This window comes from Poecilia formosa, unplaced genomic scaffold, assembly GCF_000485575.1.
Source record: "Poecilia formosa unplaced genomic scaffold, Poecilia_formosa-5.1.2 Scaffold199, whole genome shotgun sequence".
NCBI classification, from domain to species: Eukaryota; Metazoa; Chordata; class Actinopteri; order Cyprinodontiformes; family Poeciliidae; genus Poecilia; species Poecilia formosa.
In genome coordinates this window covers 560,947-580,850 of record NW_006800138.1, presented here as the reverse complement: position 1 = coordinate 580,850, position 19,904 = coordinate 560,947, and the positions used below count along the sequence as shown (strand labels likewise).

The 19,904-nt window shown below is 38.2% G+C and overlaps 1 protein-coding gene across 1 annotated transcript; it reads right to left on the bottom strand.

The window, feature by feature from the left end:
• Positions 1-3,259: 3,259 nt before the first annotated feature.
• Positions 3,260-18,843, bottom strand: valopa (vertebrate ancient long opsin a). Its single transcript, XM_007566795.2, has 5 exons — positions 18,077-18,843; positions 14,649-14,859; positions 10,069-10,186; positions 9,226-9,459; positions 3,260-6,615 (listed from the first exon to the last, which is right to left on the bottom strand). Exons 1-5 carry the CDS (start codon positions 18,438-18,440, stop codon positions 6,379-6,381), a joined length of 1,164 nt encoding a protein of 387 aa, XP_007566857.1. The 5' UTR covers positions 18,441-18,843; the 3' UTR covers positions 3,260-6,378.
• Between the last annotated feature and the right edge of the window lie 1,061 nt (positions 18,844-19,904).

Here is a 19,904-nt window from a genome sequence, read left to right as displayed (position 1 = left end):
ACACCCATAACAGCTCCACTAGCCAGCAAAGCACAGATCATGTTCAAGTGTATCAGGAATATCATCACCAAAAAAAACGGCAAACCTTTCCCTTGCAAAGAGCAGAACAGTTGTTTTCAGGCTCGATGTGTACTTTGCGATTACGTATTTTTATTTTTTATTTTCTTCATTTTATTGTCTTTAATTTCATCATGAAATTATTACTTATTTAAACAAAATCTATGTAATAATTTTGGGAAAGCTTGGTTTTATTTTTGCGGCCGTGACCTGTGACGTCACTTCCTGCTTCACCAGACCAACTGAATCGTTCATGGCTGTTATGGAGGAAGGTGAGTTTCTCACGGAGTTTCAGTTGATTTACGATTTAAAAGTTGCTGTAGAGAAGAAAATGTTTTACAGTCTTTTATCTAAGTTGCTTGTAAGATGCTTGTTTCGTTATTTGCATCTATTTAGGCGGAGAATGGAATGATTTTGTCAAGTTTCAGGCCTTACTGTGAACAAGCCGACTCGTATTGTTTTGTGTTTCCTTTGCCATGGGCAGATGAACTGATGCTGTCTGGGTGTTTTTCAGTCCCCTGAACTGTTTAATACCACTCTGCCCAGGTATTTTGAACTTTCCTGTTCGTTTTCAAAGTTTTATATATTTTATTTTTGTAGTATACAAGTTGTAATGGATTTCAATTATTAATCGTAGAGATCAGGTTTTGATGTGTTTCTTTCCTTTTTATTCATTTTGTCCTGAAAACGTAACCTGATTCTTTATGTTCCCAATTAATACTGAATACTGATAAAAGACCAGACGTTCATGGCTGTTATGGAGGAAGATGAACTGATGTTGGCTGTTTTTATTATTATTATTATTATTATTATTATTTTGTGCTGCTGAACTGTTTTAATTCCATTCTCTAAAATAAATATGCCATCAGTTAAGCTGACCTGGAACTCCAGAGCTTTATTGGTGGTTTGTGTGGTGTGACGCCAAGCCAGGCTACAGTTGCCTGAACATAAGTGTTTGATTAGCTAATTTAAATGCCTGCTATACTGATGATCTGTCAGAGGTCTATGGGTCACCTTATTCTTTTTTTAACTGAACCGAAACACATCAAATTGCGCAGTACATCTACAAACTAAGGTTGGCAAAGTCGAGCTAGTATAACTGACCTACTTTCCTCTCCCTTGCTATTTTTTTTCCATACCTGTGAAATGCAATAACCTTGGACCTTGCTAGTTGTCTTAGTGTTAACAATTAATTTCAAAGCACTGTGCCCTTTTTTATTTTATATATTATGTACATTTAAGATTTGGCGTGTTATTTTGACGACTTGGCAGTTAATACCAATGGTAGTCATAGTCGGTGAGCAATTTTTTGAGGGGTGGGATCTTGCAAGCGTGATGTCACGTTGCAACATACCTGTATCAATGTAGCACCTGCTCCGCCTACCAAGCCATCCAGCACCCTCAATACAATCATATCTTTATAGACATTGTACAACTCTGAACTGGAAACCAATTCAAATCCAAGCTGGGGCCTTGGCACAAATAACTCACTGCAGAAGGGATCAGCCTCTTAGTACAACACAACAAACAGCTGGAGAGACTTTATTCAGTTGGATAATATGAGCTTAAGTTTGCATAAAGATGGTGGAGGTGCTCCCAAAAGCATGCTGCAAAGTTTCTTAAATGTGACCCTGGCAGGTTTGTTTGATTTATATCCCACCCCATCTTCAAGGCCATATGAAAAAAAGCCCCTGGACACCTCGTGTATTTCCTGCTGTTGACGGGTTTCATTTCTGCTCAGACCTTCTTGACTCACTGGGATGTTGCTTTCTTTGTGGTTTATGCCAAAGTTTACATAGAATCATTTAAGTACCTTTTTATTCAAAGATGTGCTCACTATTTGGTACACTTTGTTCTTGCTAGGTATTTGAGGATTTGAAGATTTGCCACGATTTTCTGCTTACTCAACACAAACTCACTTACACCCCAGTCATGCTATTTCATATTGTCCCTGCTTTCTAATGGCATACAAGGATACACAGGTTTAAGTTAACACCGCCCCTGATAATATTGCAAAGATAAAATGATCTCCAGGTGAACCAGGATGCCCCAGATTCTATTGGGCAGGTTGAGAAATTAGTATTTATTTTAGTATTTGAAAACTGGGTTTGTTTATTTTTTTACATTATGTAACACTGAGGAGCCGATAACAACAATCCTGTATATTTTAGATGTGTCTCTGTTGCAGAACAATTGATTCAAGTAATTGCACCACCTCCTCTGCATTCCATCAAGTGCTGCAGGAGACTGTTAGTAACCCACTTATTCAGGTCAGGTGTGGCAGAAGAGAAACACCAATAACATGGAGGTAAGTAGTCCCTGAGAACTACAACTGCTCTACAATAAAGTGGAGAGGGATGGTGTTTTGAAAGGTACTGGAAGGACACTAACAATTTTTATTTTGATTTTTGCAAAAACCCTTAAAATACGTGAGTTTCACATTCAACTTATGTGCCCGCAAAAAGTTTTTGTTTATGTTTACGCCTCCAAAATGCCAATGCATTACACGAAATCATAATAAACTCCAGTGATACAATTGGTTTTTGCAGCCGTTTTACTGTTTGGATCTAACAGAGCAACAAACTTAAGATCCTAAATACGGTTGCATAGATTTATTGACCAGCCGATTTCCTTAATTTAGTTAGATCAATGATTGGCCGATACTTGCATCGGAAGCTGATCTTGTCCCCCGATCTTAACTGCCTAACCAAAGGTTTAGAATTCAACCACTGTCATCTCCTGCTGTCCCGAGAGGTTTGACTGACAGACTGGCCCACCAGGTCATGGCATGTCTAAGCCAACGTTTGCAGTTAACAATAGTCACATCACTCTTACCAACTTTCATGCTATATTTAGTGATATTTCAAACCAAAATAAATGGTATTGGTCAAAATTGGAATCAGCAGGTCAGGCTTCTTAATAATTGGTAATGGGCAATTTGCCAGAAAAATGCAATCGGTGCAACCTTAATCCTAAATATGTGTGTCAAACCTAAGTAGTGAATTACCAAATGGCCAATATGTATTTGTGGACAATCTTTTTTTTTGTAGCCCATCTTTCTAAAGCCGTATATATAAATGTGTTTTGGGTTAATTGTACATAAAATGGTGATACACTATTATTTCTTTTGATGCTGCTGCTTGAATGCAACTGTATCTTGGAATATTGTAGGGTAACCAAAACAGACAGAGACATTGAAAAGAGGAGAGAATCAACAAACAGCATGAGCAAACTGTAATTTGAGATTTGAGAAAAACAATGATGCAAACGGTACATTTTGAATACAAATTTGACATTTTATGTGAACATTACAACATTTCTGGTGGGCAAAGTGGTTACACTAAGAAGATGGAGCATCCTAAAGTCAAGATTCAGTCTCTGACTCCTGTAGATGCACAGGAGTAGCAGCTCTACTCTGAAACACCCAAAGGAGCAATCTCATTTCACCCATGCAAACAAAAATCATTTACATTAGTTAAACGTTGTTTGGATCATTTAAAACCGCTTTTACCCATTTCAAAAGAGACACGCAGAGTACTGTGGTAATATTATTGAAGGATGTCACCAAACTTAGCATTTGTGATCACCAGGGCCCCATACTGTTATGATTACATTAATGTATTACAATAAGTATAGCACAGATGTACACACCCTCATAATGTGATTTTGAATAGAACTGTCTGACATGACTGGGACACACAGACGCCATAATGTTATATTGTTCATACATAGAGTATCATTGTGCAGCAGATAACAGTGATTGACATATACCAAATAACAGTAAACAAACATGCAACACAAAGTCCAGCAATTAGCAACACTCACTGCTACACCTGTTGTAGCTAAAGCTTCGGTGCTAGTTTGTTGGACATCATTTGACTTCCGTATTGCTGTTGATTTTTGCTTAATATAGAAATTATGGCTAATTATCAAAGCAACCCTAGTCCACTGCATTTTTGTCACAGTGACTACACTTAGCAACACGGTGTCCCAACTTTCAGGGAACACGGTGCTAATAGTGGGTTTGACCCAGTTTGGCCCTTACAATTGCCTTTATTACATTTGACATACTTTTAGCAAGGTATTGTCAACACTTCTGAGATTTTGGCATCAGACATGTTGTAGATTTGTCAGCTCGATATCCAAAAGGAGTTGTGTTAGACTGGGATTCAGTGACTGCAGAGAACATTGGACTACAGTCCAAGGAATGATTTGAGCTTTGTTACCTGGTGGAAGGAGATGCCAGATGTTGGATACAAGTGGATCATGAAGGAATGGACATGCTGAGCAACAGTAGTCAGGAAGGCTAAAGTATTTGTACAACACTCAGTTGGTAATAGGTGTCTGTGCATTCTTAAATAGTCCTAAATTCATGCATCTAAAATTAAGGTCTTAAAAAATCTTAAATTCACAAGCTAGCTTTATATACGTCTATCCCAAGTTTTAAATGTTGTCATGAAATAACTATTTCCTTTTGTATATTCTCATATAGTTTTTTTGTGTGACTTTTCCAGCAGGCAGAAATTCGAGTTGCGCGTCGACATCTTCATTTCATTCTGTAGCAATCAGTTTGGATTGAGGCTACCGCTAACTAGTTGCTAATACACCTTTGCTAGCTAGTTAGCTTTTTATGTCTGTCATAGGTGATGGACGAATGATGGGGTGAAACCTAACAATAGCGATAGTGATATCTGTGACAAAAGTTGAAAATCTTTGATCTTGTCACCTCTACATTTATGAGCAAAATTTCACATGCATGTCATCAGATGCTTGGCTGCAGGAGGGCAAACGACTTTCCCCTCATTGTATAAATCTTATAGGAAATTAATGGAAAGGGAGTAGCGTCAATCTGCATGTGTTGAACCCTTTAAGCGTAAAATTTATCGTTGGTCAGCCACAACAAATAATATTAGTTGTGGCCTCTGGGTCACTTCTGTTGCCAACCCATATTTGGCTAGGTGCATTCTGTGAAAAAACAAAAACATTTGCATTGTGAGGACAAGAAGCACAAAGATGCTGCCAAGAGCCACAAAAAGGCCCCAGAAATGTAAAAGATTTTGCTATGCTTGATTGTAATTCAGCAGGATTCCCAGACCATCCCATATATTTATAGCTTTTTTTGGTCTTAAATTTTATTCAAAGTGGTATTTATGCCATTTTTCTTTCAAAGCAGCATTTAAAAAGTCTTAAATTTGAATTGTTGAAACCTGCAGATACTCTGTGGTACTGAGAAGTACCACAGAGTATCTGTATCTGTTTGTCCAGAAAATAGGCAGGTCTGCTGCAGTAGAAATATTTTTGCATTAAATTACTGTGTTGGGTTATTGGTAGTTTTACTTGTTCTGGTTTTGGCTACAACAGCTGTCAGATGGAAAGTGCTTGGCATTTGATTCCTGAAGAACAGCTGGTACCTCAATTTGAAAAATTAATCACAAATCATACAGTTCCATTAATAAAAGACTCTGGGTACTAAAGTGGCCAGTAAGTGTTTAGAGCTTCTTGTTAGACAAGTGCTGTTCATATGCGGTGTTGCATATTTCCTGATCTCTTGCTAGCAGCTCATTAATACTTTGACTCTAGAACTGCAAAAGAAACAATGGCGGACTGGTGAGACAACTCAACCATACTCAATAAAGATGAAAGCCTTGGCCCAAACTAGTCTGTGCAATAAACACTAAAAAAAATAGAAGAACTCCCAATTCAAAGACCGCTTCGTGCTTTTGACACAACATCTGACTGAAGCTTGCTGCCAAAGCAAACACTGAAAACAGCATAGGAAATCAACATTTTCTATGCAGACGCTATCACGGGGCTTCAAAGGAGAGGGCAAGGACAAGATGAAAGCCTGGATGCACTGTGGTTTTTGAAATACACTGACCAGTCCTTAACTTACTGATGTTGAGATTTTTCAGTCCACTTCTGCACTATGAAGTTGAATTGAAGTGCCCACTGATGTGATTCATAAACAGGAAGTGCATCAGGGACAAGGAGAAAAAGAAGAGAGAGAGTATTGAGTATTTACAAGTGGCCTACTGGGCAAAGGCTGAATATATCTGTTACTGCTGTTTTCTGGCCCTATTTTAAACAAAATATAGCAAACTACCAAAACAGGCTAAAGCACAAAACTTTTCCACAGTTCCAGAGAACAATGAAGGTTCTTCAAAAGTGCCAGTGCCCTCAAAGTATAGCCAAGACATTGACTAATTATCTGAATTTCTCTTAGCGTCCACAGAGTTTCTGAAGCACACTGTAGCTGGATGACAGACTGGTAATATTCACTCTTAGGGAGAAAAATGACACCTAATGGAAGAAGGCTTGCAGTTACAATGGGCACACTTTGTTCTCTGGGATGGGAAGCTGAGCAAAGGAGCCACAGTCAGTTGGGGAGTCATCGGATCTGGGAGACACGGTGCCGCCTACAGGGATGCGGGCTGCGATGGCAGACATTTCCCCCGTGTGACTCTCGGCAGTAATTCCGGGTCGCTCTGTGGTCTGATTCATGTTGCTTTCTGGGATGGTTCCCATGCCGGTAAAATGCTGGATCAGGCATTTCCTGAACTGCAGAAAAAGCATAGAAATGTAATATTTAGTTCAAAAGAACTGTTTAAAATTCTCCGTTTCAGACTTTGTGGACCAAGTACTTTATTACAAATGTAATTGGGTTTGGCAGTTTCTTTAGAGGTACTGATGGACATCGTATTGTTCACAGAAGGTCAACTCTTCTCAATGCACAACATTTGAGATATTCCAGTCATGGTGAAACAGGTTCATCCTCTGAAAGGGATTTTTTATGTTTTCAGGACATAAAAATGAAGCAATTTTAACTCAATTCTAAGATTATAGTAATCTAACTTTAAGTGTGGAAAAAACTCATTGCATTTTAATATGTAAATGCTTATTAAAGAAGAGCAGAGCCAAAATAGAAAGCCTGTTAAATAAATACACCCCTATGATTCAGTAGACTGCAGAACCATCTTTACCAGCAACATCTCTCAGTGGTGATTAATCTGTCTGACTTTAGAGGTCTGAAAGTGTGGTGAAATCTGGGTTCTCTCTTTTTTGTTTGTTTTTTAGGTCCCAGTGTCATCAAAAAATTATTGGCACAGCTTTCTTAAGGTCCCACCTCAGAATTTCAAAGTGTTTTGAGATCTGATGTTTTTATTCACCATTTAGTGTATGTGCAACAAACATTACACAAACCTTTCTAAACAGTCCTCTGACTCCTTCCGTCGTTTTCTCATTGTAAGGTGATAAAGTTTCAACCAGACACTTCAATATTTTTAGTTGGGTTTTATGTGGCACACCAACACCAGCTGTTTTACAAATAAAACAAATTGCAATCATGGGTTTCTTTTGTATTCAGTCCCCTTTACTCTTGCACTCTGAAAGAAAATGTTGAGCAACTAATTTCCTTCGAAATGTACCTGCTTTTTAGAAATGCGACTGGTAAAAAGGAGATAAGGGAAGATGGATGGAGCAGAGCTATCCTAGAAGAAAACCTGTTTTAGGCTGCAAAACATTTCACACAGGAATGGAGGTTCATCTTTCAGCCCGACAATTACCTTGTTTTAGCAGAGGCCCCTTTGTCTACCAATATCAGATTGACCTAAATCTGATTTTAGTTCCTGGCAAGAGCTGAAAAGTGATGTTCATAGACACTCTTTATCCAATATGACTGAGTTTGAGCTAATTTTTGCAAAAGTGAATGAACCCCAAAACACATGCAGCTGTAATAGAAACTGCCAATGAAATAAACTGAAATTTTGAATGTAACATGACAAACTTCAACTCAAATCTTTAGCATGTTCTAAATACTTTAACTCTAAAACTAAGCGAGGTAAAACAGAGATTAAAACCTGTTCGAAACATTTTAAACAACCTCATGAAGTGATGCGTCCAAGGATGTTTCATAGTCAGCGACTTTTGACCTTTGAGTTGGCTGAAGGCGTTCACCCACTAACTACAAGCAGAGTTAGTCACGCATCATGGAAATCCCCTCAGACTGTTTGAGCTCACCTTGTTATGCACCCTAGTGGGGGAAAAAAACCTGACTGTTGCAGGTCAGCTGGAATCATACAGTCATGTGAAGGAAATTAGGACGTGCTTCAACAATAAAATAATAAAATAAAACTTACAAGAGAACCTTTCAAACCTGCCAGATTTTAAAAATTCAACTTCTGACATCTAAAAACATAAAACTATCATAAGTGGCCATCATTTCAATCTGCTTTGGGCTAAAATTACATAAATGTATATCAAATCAGACCCACATGACTAGAATGTTTATCCTGTTTGAAACTTGGACATTTAGTTTGGTATCCTCATTGTTGAAGTAAATGTGAACACCATTGTGATAGAAAGAGCTGCCTTAGGCCTCTAGACAGAAGCTAGCTGCTTATGAGTCTGGTGGGGGATTTAAAGAGATCTCAAAGGAATTTCAAATCAGCTTTTCCACTTTATAGGAAATAGTCTACAAGAGGGGAGGCTTTAAAATAACTGTCACCATGTTCAGGTCGAAGCTTTCACTCTGAAACCATCGACGTAAAAAGAAAGCCTACAGAAACTCAAAATATTGGTGAGAATTTATCGTAATGTTTATTTTTTATTGTAATATGCTTTTTATCCAATCCTGTATTGTCTTGCTTGCACAAAGTCACAGCCAAAATGAAAAAGTATTAAGTATTTCACAAAAATAATTTCAGACCAGTTTTGTGGAAGTTTCATGGGGATGCTTTGTTCCAGCAGGACCTGGCCAGCTGACCATTACAGAATATTAAATGTAATTAAACAGGAAAATTAATTTTTGTTGCTTAAGTGCTGTTATTTCATATTTTTTCCAGTGTTTTTCCAGAGGTTAGCGTGTCCTAATTGTTTCACATGACTGTTGGCACCTTATGTCTGTCTGAGGCAACCCCATTGAAATCATTCCCTGTCTTCTCAATGCTGTTTACATCCAGAGGTCTGCAAATCCCCTCTTTGTAATCACATGGACATCCAGACTCCATGCAGCTATTTAGCAAGAAATGCTTAGCTGTGCCGTCTTAAGACCATTTATGATCTGGCTAAAGTTATTGATATTTTAAACTTCCAAAAAGCTGCATGAAAATAGATTGCTACGCTCTTTATTGTGATAATATTTCTTCATATTGCTTTAAAGAGAACCGTCACCTGTTTGTTCATAAAGACGTAGATGATTGGATTGTAAACGGCGGCTGTTTTGGAGAAGAAAGCCGGGATGGCAGCCGCCCTTGGGTCAAGCTCAATAGTGGGATAAGCTGTGACCAGTATGGAGAAGGCTGCGTAAGGGGTCCAACCCACCATGAACGCCACAATCATCACCACAACCATACGGGTCACCTGCCGCTCGGGCTTTCTGGCAGTTGCCAGACGACCATGAGATACCTGAAGGAAACAGAAACTATTGATGAATTATGTCACCAAAACGATTGTGTGCTTTTTTCTTTTTTTTTTGCAGAAAAAGTCAGCAGTTTATAGCCTTTTCTTGGTCATATACAAAATATCAGCATCCATAAAGGACAATAATTAGAACAAGATTCCAGGGACACAGCTGTAAAAAAAAATTATACATTCTGCAAAACTGCAATGGAAACACTTTATTCGCATTATACTAGTCAAGTGATCAACAATCAAATGTTACTACTGGCGGAAAAGATGAAGAAGACGACAGGAAGTCATAGGAGGATAGCACTGCAGCATGTTAATATTTAACTTATTGCATGAGCAAACTTACTGACGTGTGATGTTGACAGCGTTTCTAAATTAAAGAAAATGCTGCAATTGTGAAATTGACTTTTTTCAGCATTAGCAGCATATTGACATTTGTGATGGAGACAGAGCTACTGAAGGTGTTTCCAATTACAAACTGTAAAACGATGATTGACTATGCACTTCACGACTGTATCTCTATCATCTAGCACTAATGCTGGAAATCATAAAAACATTAACTTTATGCAGCACCCTGCACACAATGTCTTCCAACTCAGAACTGACCTTTCTGAGCTTCCTGAGGAGTTTCCCGTAGCAGAAGAAAATCACTCCAAGTGGTAAAATGAAACAAGTGGCGAAGAAAGTTATTATATAACTGTGGTCTGTTATGTTGGTTGAATACCTGTGGAGAGGAAGACAAAATAAAAAAAAAACATTGATAATCACTGTAAGCTATTTGGTATTTACTGTTACAGTATTTCTTGATAAGGTAATAAGCAGATACTTGGATCAGCTGCTACACTAATTGAGTGTCGCTTTAAGAACCAGAAGGCAAACAATCAATTCCCAGCTATGAGACGCTGTGAAATTCAGGAGCTTTTATGTGACTCGGGAGAAACATCACAGTTTGGCTCCTCATTTGAGCTTTAGTTAAATGGAAAATTTCACAGCTGAGACCAATCTCTGCAAACACTTAAGAGCCCTCAGGACAGCAATTTAACCTAATTAAGTTGTTTCCATAAGAACACCTACGAATCTCTAAAGAAACACCATTCAGATTAATTTCTGGGGATCCACCTGGCAGAGAGAGCAGCATGATTCTGTTGTAGTAAAGCCCAGACCAGGAAATGTTGCTTCTGCAATTTACCAGTTAGTTAAGCAGACTTTTAGGTGTCTATTATGAGTTAAAAACTCAGTTTTTCAGCAGTAGTGTGATGTAGGTGATGTATTTGAATGCACCGTAAAAGTGCAGCTGTTTATAGCAGGGGTGTTCAAACTTTTTGCTTCAAAAAATGTTAAATTCAAAGTGCTTAGGGCACCACAAAATTTAGCTCTCAGTAAAATTTCAAAAAACTACTTTATTTTTTTCATGTTTACCTGTTCAACAGTAAATTAATCACACAATATTTTTCTTACAAAACAAGTAGTCATTTCTCAGGAAAACCGATCAGTATCTCAAAGGTTTATCTGGTTGAAGAAAAATACAAACGGCAAACAATTTCCTAATTTTTCAAATTGCATATTGCTCTCTACATGAATTTGTATCTTTTTAAACAGCCTTACGTTAGCGAAAATTGCACCCTTAAGTTTTCTATTTATTTATTTAAATGTTTCCAAACCAAATTCAACCCATTTTTGAATTGTGATCGATGGCCGTGTCGAATCATTTGCCTCTGCTTTGCACTTTGGACACTCTTTCATTAGAGATTTCTCCTTTTCAGGTTTTTTTTTTTCATTTAGCCTGTCCCTTCCAGGCTAAAGGTGAGATCTCACAACATTTTATTTCTTTATTTTAAACAGAAGAACACTGTGAAGTTAACTCAGTTCTGTGTAACCCAATTACCATAATGCCATTTGAACATTTAGCAAGCTATGTTTCCGGTATGTCAGTTATCAGTGTGAGCAGGCAGCAGTACCTCATCTTTAATCAGACTGATTTCACTTAATTAGATATTTAGTCTTCTCAATTGGTTAATCAGACAAATTGAGGTCAGTTGAGAAATTAGGTAATCTCAAAAACAGGAAATGAGCGACAACGTTTGAGTTAATTCTGATACAAGGACAAAAAGTTGATCTAAAGAGATCCACTATAATTATTTCTATTTGCTACAACTTGCAGTCTTTATTTAATAAAGTGTAATTAGAGTGTCATCTTGATTATCCCTAATTAGCCCCTAATGCATCATCCTTAGTGTGTTGTGACACTGTCACATATTAGCAGCACCAGGTCCTAAATCGATAAGGTGTCACTTTTGGGTACATTTAAGAAATTTTGTGTTAGTTATATTTGCAACATGGTTTTGTAAACATAAAAAAAAAACATTAGTATTTTGTTATTTGTCCCTCAAAAAGGGTTTTTTGAGATGTTATGGCACCATGGATGAAAATTAGCATTTCTCTAACTCCGGTATATTTTTGACAACATTGTACGTTCATTAATATGAACTGTCCCATTTAAATATAATCAATCAATATGAATATAACAAATATATTAAACCATTTGAAGTATTTCTACAGCTAAAGGGAGATGTTCATGCGCCTATGTAGTTTTAATTAGTTCCATCTTTATAATTTCTTTAAATGTTCAAATATTTAACTCTTACTGTCATTAGCAATGTCTGAAACAAGCACTTTGGCTATTAGCTCCTTCGTCCAATTGAGTTAATTAGCACACCACCAGGTTATATTAATCATTAAATGAATTTAAAAGTGGTGCCTTCAGTATTGACACCCATTGATCTTGTCTACCATTTAACATATTACAACAAATTTCAATGTATGTTTTTCAAGTGTTATGTGATCCAGATGAAGCATAGGAGTGGAATAAGTTTGGAAAGTTGTGCCTGCCTTGTGTTCAGTCCCTCCATTCCAGCTGCAGGTTTTCCTCCAGGATTCAGTTATTTTGCTGCGTCCATCTTGACATCAACCCTAACATCTCTGTCCCTGCTGCAGAAATCATCTCCACATCATGATGCTGCCACCTCTATTTTAACCGTGTCAGTTTTGTCTGTTTTGATTGAGAGTCTCATCTGTCAAGAACACCTTCTATCACATATTTGATGTTTCCTCTGCATTGCGTGTGGAAAACTCCAAACACGACAGAAAATGTTTTGTTTTTTTTCTTGCAAATCAAAATTGTATATCTCTGCAGCCCCTCCAGAGTTACGGTCGGCCTTTTAATCCATGGATACTGTTTATACCCAAACTCAGCAACTTCCTCCCTGACCTGCTGTGCTCTTTGGTCTTAATGATGCTGTTTGTTCACCACTGTCCTCTAAAATCAGCATTTTACTGAGAATGAATGACACCCAGGGGTGCTACACGGCATTATTAGCTGAGTTTTGAACTCAACTGGTTGCTCTAGATTTTATTTAAAGGCAGACCAGCTTAGTCCTTGCTGTTAGCATCAAAGCCAGTTTGGCCTTTACTCTTCTTTGTTTGTAGTTTGCATAAGGGAATAATCTCTTTTCTAATCATATTTTTACCACAGATTTCAACTGCAAAACTGTTATTTTGCCACATTTTCTAGTCTTGCAGATGAATACAGCTGCAGGACTGATGTGTGGTCTACTCATTTTCAGTGTCAAAATTTTTCACATTAATGAGGTATTTAAATTCACCAGACTGATGATGCTGCAGCACCTGGACCACACACACACACACCTCTGAAATCTCTGATCTGCTTTTAACCAAATGCCTTCTGTCATACTTACATTTACTCTGCTACATTTATTTTAAAATTACTTGTAGGAGTAGATTTACTGCACTGTAACTTTTTTTACTTCTTGAGTCGTATCATTGTGAAGCAGCGCTGCTCTACTCACCTGTGGCGTCACGCAGCCAGACGTCATGGACTCTCCAATGAGAGATCTGCTAATTGTTCTGTGTGAACCATTTGTTCTCAACCTCGAAATAATTCTCCTTTCTGGGCTCGAGGTCAACACTCTATATCCTACCACTCTATATCCGTACGCCTTTGATCAAAACATCTAAATAGTGTTATCCAGATGGCTCCCTGGGGGCAGAGGGTCACAGCAGGCCTGCTGCTCCGCTCCCTTCATGAAGCGCATTCAGATTGAAGGCCCTGGGCCGCGTGCAACAGGTCTGTTACCTTTTTCTGTTTGTGTCAAAGGTATGTGGATAAAAAGTAAATACCTGGAGGGGATTATTAGGCGGAAACCTATCGAAATTAGTTTAGTATATAAAAAAGTCCATAAGACTTAGTGCTTGTAAAATTATCCTCAAAGTCTGCCAGATTTTGTCACAATACAACCACTGAGTTTAATGTATTATATTGAGATTTTATGACATATACCACACCACAAAGAAAAGTAATTCATAACTGAAGAAAAACATAATTGTAAAGGGTTTTCAAAATTTTTGCAAAGCACCCCCTAAAAAAGTGAAGGTTTTTTGTTTTGTTTTTTTACCTTTTTTTTAATACAGATGAGTTATTAAAAACATTCTTACTTACAATAACAACCTGGTGAGGATTGAAAAGTGCACCATGTGTTCATATTCTTTTAGTCTGACAGATAAATAAAGCCAAAGGTTTACAGAACTGGTAGAGACAGCAGAATACTTGCAGCTGGAAATGTGGAGAAAAGTGGCTCCACACAGCAGCTGGATGCAAATACAAGCCACACTTTTCAGATTTCTGCAAGTTAATTGGAAGCTATCGAGAGAACAATTAATCTAATTATCGCTATAAGAAATTGTTCACGATAAATAAATGGTACGATAAAAACCTGTCTCTAGGTGAAGCATGGTGACCAAACATGAAACTGCAGGTGACTCAATGGGTTGTTGCTAGGTAACCAGAGATTGAGTGAGTTGCTAGGAAACCGAAGAGTGGGTAAGTTTGTTGACTCCACCAAACTTGCTTAGCTGACTATAAGAAGTTGAGCAGTTCACACTTTCCCTCTGCCTACATCCCCCAGAATGCTGTGCAGATCTGGATCAGAACTCAGTGAAATTATTGAACATTTATTGGCTGTTTTCTATTGATATTGCTCATAAATCTATCACCTTATATATTGCCGTTGGTTTATTTCAAGCCCTAATTACTAGGTGTTTATATGGAGAAGGGTGCCCTTCATACAGCTGCCACTGCCCACATTAGCAACAAAACTTGAGCGTCTCACCAGTCGGGCTCGCAGGTGGTTCCGATCTTGCTCACAGTGTATCTGTTCCAGCCCAGAACAGGAGGGAAGGTCCAGATGAAGGAAAACGTCCACACGAACAGCAGGCCCAGGATGGCATGCTTGGCTTGCAGTCTAATGTTCCCCAGCGGCCGACAGATCACAAAGAAGCGCTCAAAGGACAGGACGGCCAAGGACCACAGGGCCACGATCCCTGAGGAAATCAGCAACCACAAACACACCGGTGATTAATGTGTGTGATTCAGAAAAACGAGCTCACGAGGGGGTTTCACATCCTTTTTTGGTCTCTAACATGCTTCTGAATTTTTAAGCAGACATCCCAGAGGTCAGCGTGGCTGCGCTGTTTCTGGAAATACTTTAATGATCTGGATTGGGTGCGTTCTGCTGCCTGCTAATGGGGCTAAAAAAGGCAGCCTTTAATTGTGGTAATAAGTCACTCTGAGAGGCTGGAGTTAATTACTTATCCCCGCGTAGTCAGGTAGTCTTTGTATCTGCCTGATAGACTTACTGCAAAGGACAAAGGAGGCAGGTGGAAACTGGCTGTTTAATTACCACCCTCTTTTTAACAAGAGCATCTGGCATAAAGGTTCAAGAGTAAAATTAGCAGCATCAACGTCCAGGGGTGTTTTTTTTTATACAGCTTCAGGAAGTTTCAAACTGACCATTTAAAGAGGGCTGTTTGAACAAAACATTAAATCCGGTTGTTGTTTTACTTTATCACAGCACTGTAGATTCAGATACACTGCAAAAAGGCAGGAAATGTCCAATTAAAGCATTGATTTGATTTTAATCTGGTGTAATTTCCTGTTGAGGACGTTCTCTCTCCTCCAGGGAAACCTTTCCAAAGGTGAATCAGAAGAAAAGCTTTTTCTCCTCAGAGTGAAAAAAAGAACAGACTTCCACATGAACTATTCAGGTACTCCTGGTTGCATTTATTCTCACCAGATTCCCATGATCCTGCATTCGGAGCTCCCTATGTGCTTTAGTAAAGGAAGGCCCTAAAGCAAAACCCAGTGAATTAGTTAACCTGGTGATCACGGGGATGGTAACCTACTTATGGCAAGACATGAGAAAACTCCTGCAGGACTCTGCAGCTGATGTGAGCATAACTTTGTGAATCTGTTTTTTAGAGCACAAAAGCAAATACTTTGCAGGTGCAAAAAAGTAAAAAATTAAGGCAGGTATCTGCTTCTTCACCCCTGAACAATATATGAACAAAAAATTTACTTTTGAGCTTCACTAAATTGAGCTTAACCTGAAAACCTCATGTGTCAAATATTAGTCCGAAATTGGTGTTTTAACAAGAAATGTTAGGAATATTGCTTATTTTTATTAAAGGATTAAAGGAATTTATTTTACTTTTTTCTGTTCCTTTTTGAATTTTACTGAAAATGTGAATTTAGCAGGATATTTAGCTACAGCTGGTGTTTGAGCAACAACACACTTTTGGCTCACCTTTTACTTTTTCATGTTGCTTAGGAAAGTTGTTGTTTTTTCTAACTTTTTAGCAAAATGACTTTATTTTTTACATGATTAAACTCCAGATTTCAGAGTTTGCATGTAAATACTCCAGTGATACGCCTCGAATTTAACGACTTACTATCCATGAAAAGTCATTGTTTGGTACATTTTCCAAGATAAAGAAAGAAATCATTCAGCTAAAGACTCAGAAGATTTTCTTCTGAATCATCACTGAAAATTTTTTTAATAAAACTAAGAACTTTCATAATTTTTCATAAAAGCGTAAATGAACAGCAGATATTTTAACTCCTTAGAGTTTCACAGCAAATGCTGTGATGCAGAAATTAGAACAGTTACAAAATTCCTTCCTTTTCTTAGTTTCTGTTTATATTTCTCATTTATTTGTGATAATGAACTAGAACTGGTCAAAATTGGCCTTCAGGAAAACTGGGAGTCATTATCAGCCTGCAAGCACCTGATTGGTGCGTCCCTTCTACATCAGATGTGAGTCAGTTTAGACTTTTCAAATTTTACATGATAACCTTTTCAGTGCATGACTACTCAAAGAAACTGAATGAAATTGCTGCACTCAGAAGGTCAAAGTTATTATGACATTTTTCACAGATATATACATCTTGGATTCTTTTCCAAGAAGTTCCTGTCCGTGAGCAGGTGACAAACGTCAGTTTTAATTGAATTCTGGGAATCTGTGGAGTCATTGAAGCCATCAAACTCACCTGTAAAGCATGTGATCTGAAAGAAAGCTGCGATTCTGATGCCGAGAGCTGTGGAAACTATATTTACCCATCCCTGTACTTATAGTAGCCAAAAACTGCAACCACTTTCAAAGAGCAGAAGCTCTTTCATGTGTTTTGCAGAGAAATTTTACCATAAATCTCCCATTTTAGTTACAATCCACAGCATGTTACTTTATTATTTTATCTCTGCATCATAAAGACACTAGAATCAGTGGATTTTACTTTATTAATAAGATGAGAACTGAAAAATGTATTTTTATTCTCACTGATAACTCACCCTTTGTAGTCTATTAACACATCACCTAAGAGCATGCATGTTGATGCACTACCATTATCAAAGAACATATTCTTTCTTTTTTGTGCGTTATAAAAAAGCAAAGTGGGATTGATCAAATATAATATTAGTAAGTCAGACCTCAAGGAAAACAGGAAGTTGGTACCAGGATGGAAACATGATCAGTGCGTCTGATAATAATAAATGAAAGAATTTGCTTAAAGATGTACTAAAAGGTAAATCTTTGCCATTTTTTACAGGAATTCATTTATATTTGAACTCTTTTCCGAGTTGTACCTGTTCACCAGAATGTGTTAAAAGTCAGAGTTAATGCTGTTCTGGTCATTTCTGGATATGTTAAAGTTAGCTCCAGTGTATGTGGTTGGGTTCTGACAGACAGTGGAAAAGATTCAGTCCCTAAGTTGGCCTAAATTTTCTAAACACATGAACACATACTTAATGCAATTGTTCAGTGAATTAAAACAAATACTAGGATGTTTGCTTTGAATCATAAATGTGATAATAATGTAATTTATTCATTTCCTGATAGATTCAGAACTACTTCTAACAAGAAATCAGAAAAAAAATGTCTTATGTGTTATAATCTATGAAGATAAGAATTTGCAAGGAAAATTGAGAATCAAAATAAACCAGAAAAATCCTGATTGGTGCATCTCTACTGCACCAGCAGAAAATATGTCTTTTTTTTCTAAGAGGATGCATGCTCAAGTTATTCTGACATATTTTACAGATATTAATTTCTCATTTCTCCCCGTTTCTGATAGCAGGTGGTAAAAGTCAGCTTTTCAGGGAAGTTATCAAACTCATCTGTTCAGATTCTGACGCCTACAGCTGCAGAGTTTGCAATTTATCCGTCCACAGAGTCCAAAAAGTCCAGAACAAAAGTCTAAACCTACCAAAGAAAGTGACGGCAAAGCCCTCCAAGACACAAGCCCACCTCCCGAGGAAGAAGTAGCCCCGGGCGTTTGTCAGGAAACTTATCAGTCCGCCGGTGAGGGACACCAGAAAGTCCGCGATGGCCAGATTAACTATGATGTAGTTCAGCGGCTGTCTGAGCTGCTTGAACTTGAAAGTGACAAACATGACCAGGAAATTTTCGGTCAGAGACAGCGAGGTGACCACGAACATGACGACGGCCAGGACGGTGAAGTTCCACGGCGCGATGTTCTTGATGGGTCCGCTGAACGGGTCGTCGGTGGTGGGGAGCTCCGCTGCCACGGTGGAGGAGACCGCGTTCACTGACAGGCTCAGGGTGTCCATTGTCCACGCCTGGGGATGTGACGCCTTAAAGGGTGGAAAATCCCGCTTGCTCTCCTTTCCCCATGTTCAAAAACTTCCCTCCGGAGTCACTCCTGGAGACGGTGGCTGCGCCGCGCGTCCTGTGCGCTCCGGCGCTCCGCTTCCACAAACTTCTGCTGAAATCCGGACATCGCAAAAAGCGCCACAGACGGACAAATGCGCTCCACTTAACCAAACAGTCGCTACTGTAAAAGTGGGGCTCTGGAGCAGAAGGTGTGAGGTGCAGTCAAAGGCGATGATGATGGAGGAAGCGATCTGGGAGGCATCTTGGAGGGTCTTATATAGAGGCAGCGCCTGCACCACTGCTGCTGCCCTGAGGAGAAGCGGCAGGGCAGCTGAATCCAGCCCAGACGCTCCTCCTGACCACAACAAAAAGCTCCTGGTTGAATCCTACATCCCAGTTTGAACAAGTCCCGCGTTTCCACCACGCAAATTAAATGACCGAGTAACGTCTACTGAAGTGACACAAAAACATCTATATAACATGAGAATACATTTATTTTCTATTCACTTCATTTATATGGTGCCAACGAATTTCTCAAGGCCCTTTACAAAAAAGACTCTAATTGGTAAGCTCAGTTAATTAAACCCAGTTGCATCAAGTCAATGAGTCAATTGCAGTGAACAAATTAAGAATTCAAATTCAATTCAAATTCTGAAATATTTTATTGATCCCAAAGGGAAATTGTTATTGTAATCAGAAGTGATTTTTTTTAAGTTACTCCAGTGAATGTAACTACCCAACTCTGGCTGGAACTCATATTAATTCAAAATTCACAATTCTGCCACACGAGAAATTAGTAAAACAGAGTACTGGAAAATGTTTTCACAACTTATGAAGGATGCTTACTAGTTTTGTTTTTTAGTGGGAAAAGAATTACAGATATTACATAATAGTATTATTTAACATGTAAGTATTCTGACTTAGACAAACGAATCTAAATCTAATTGCATTGCAGATAATTCCTTAAAATCAAGATGGAAAATATTGATGCATTCGACCTTTTACAAATTCACCAATAAGTCGCTGCTGTGTTAATCAAGTTTCAACATTTTTGAATTGCAGGTGCCTTATGGACTCATTGCACCGTTTCTTTTCATTTCCACTGTGAAATCTCAGCTGGATTTACAGTTTGGTCTCTAATGATCTCTCATCTGTCTCTGGATAAATCACGTCAGCAGCAGAGCAATATTCATCTTGTCTCTTATTCATAAATGTGGAAATAAAATATTACACACTTTTCATTTCAAAACAAGCTGGTGCTGATGCTGTTCATCACATTGACTGAACAATTTTCCTTGTGAGGGAAGGGTATTATTTCATAAACTTTAAGTATTATTAAAATGACTGGACGTCCACCTCGCCTGCTGCTCACATTCTAGGCTTCTGTGAGGATTTTTTTTTTTTTAAATTGGCCACCTACG

Excerpts from the sequence above, each read along its gene's own strand:
- valopa (XM_007566795.2), bottom strand. The coding sequence starts at position 18,440 with ATGGACACCCTGAGCCTGTCAGTGAACGCGGTCTCCTCCACCGTGGCA. Across the intron at positions 10,187-14,648 it reads ACCACCTGCGAGCCCGACTG|GTATTCAACCAACATAACAG; the intron begins GTGAGACGCTCA and ends TCCTCTCCACAG. Across the intron at positions 9,460-10,068 it reads TCCTCAGGAAGCTCAGAAAG|GTATCTCATGGTCGTCTGGC; the intron begins GTCAGTTCTGAG and ends TGTTTCCTTCAG.